The sequence below is a fragment of the Aplysia californica genome, unplaced genomic scaffold, assembly GCF_000002075.1.
Source record: "Aplysia californica isolate F4 #8 unplaced genomic scaffold, AplCal3.0 scaffold00659, whole genome shotgun sequence".
In the NCBI taxonomy this organism is placed as follows: domain Eukaryota; kingdom Metazoa; phylum Mollusca; class Gastropoda; order Aplysiida; family Aplysiidae; genus Aplysia; species Aplysia californica.
In genome coordinates this window covers 179,119-180,126 of record NW_004797929.1, presented here as the reverse complement: position 1 = coordinate 180,126, position 1,008 = coordinate 179,119, and the positions used below count along the sequence as shown (strand labels likewise).

At 38.3% G+C, this 1,008-nt stretch overlaps 1 protein-coding gene across 1 annotated transcript in view; it reads right to left on the bottom strand.

Moving 5' to 3' along the window:
- The window catches only part of LOC101858737, a gene marked incomplete at its 5' end in the record, with an annotated part of 17,247 nt that overhangs the window by 4,743 nt on the left and 11,496 nt on the right, over nucleotides 1-1,008 (bottom strand). The window contains 1 exon segment of the mRNA XM_013087927.2: nucleotides 610-711. Within this exon segment, the coding sequence (XP_012943381.2) occupies nucleotides 610-711 (102 nt within the window).

Below are 1,008 nucleotides of genomic sequence, written 5' to 3'. Positions count from 1 at the left end.
GGAGATACAGACGATAGATGTTTGATCGGATAATAAGGAACAAGCCACACCAGAAAAATGACCAACCAACCGCTAGTCCTGAACTAGGAGAATTATCTCCTTGAGGAAGATCATTCCGGCCATTCGACAACGCTTGAAGACTTGCTGTTTTGGGGGCACTGCTTCATATTTATCCCTGAAGAGTGTTTCAGTTCAATTTTCTTTATCTGAAACTAAAACGACAGGTAACAACATGCGTAATATGAACAATACAAATTCAGGTTTCTGATTTGCACCAACAATAACTAGAGCAAAAACAAGAACAAGGACAGGAACAACACCGACAACAGCACCACCACCACCAACAGCAACAACAACAATAATTGCAACACCAACACAACAACAACAACAACAACAAGGAAACAAGAAAAGGAATTAAAACAATTACAACAACAACAACAACAACAACAACAACAACAAAACAAGAAAAAGGATTAAAATTAAATAACAACAAGAACAATAGCAACAACAACAACACAAACAACAACAACAACAACAACAACAACAACAACAACAACAACAACAACGAGCAAATCCACTCGGACTCCTACCCCCTGAGCTGTCTCTCACCTATTGGCACTCTCCATGATGATGGTGTTGAGAGTGTTTTCCAGCGTTGTGCTCTGCTCCCCGCGGAATGTCAGGTCGGCTGTGATCTTGAACGGCTCTCGGCTGGGTACAGAAAAAAGTTAAAAGAATGTAATATTATTATTATTAATTAATCATTACTGATTCCCTTTGGGAAATTGGAGTACCGACACTGTATACACAATGTAATTATAATATATAAATACCTGAACACAACTATACATAGACAAAGATGTACATGCAAATAACATTTTATTAGTTTTCAAAATGCACAATGGCATACCATTTTAGACATTTCTGCAAAGACGATATCACTGGTCTCCACTGTGCACTCTGAATACAAAAGTTGCCATGCTCAAGACAGAAAGAGAGAGAGAGAGA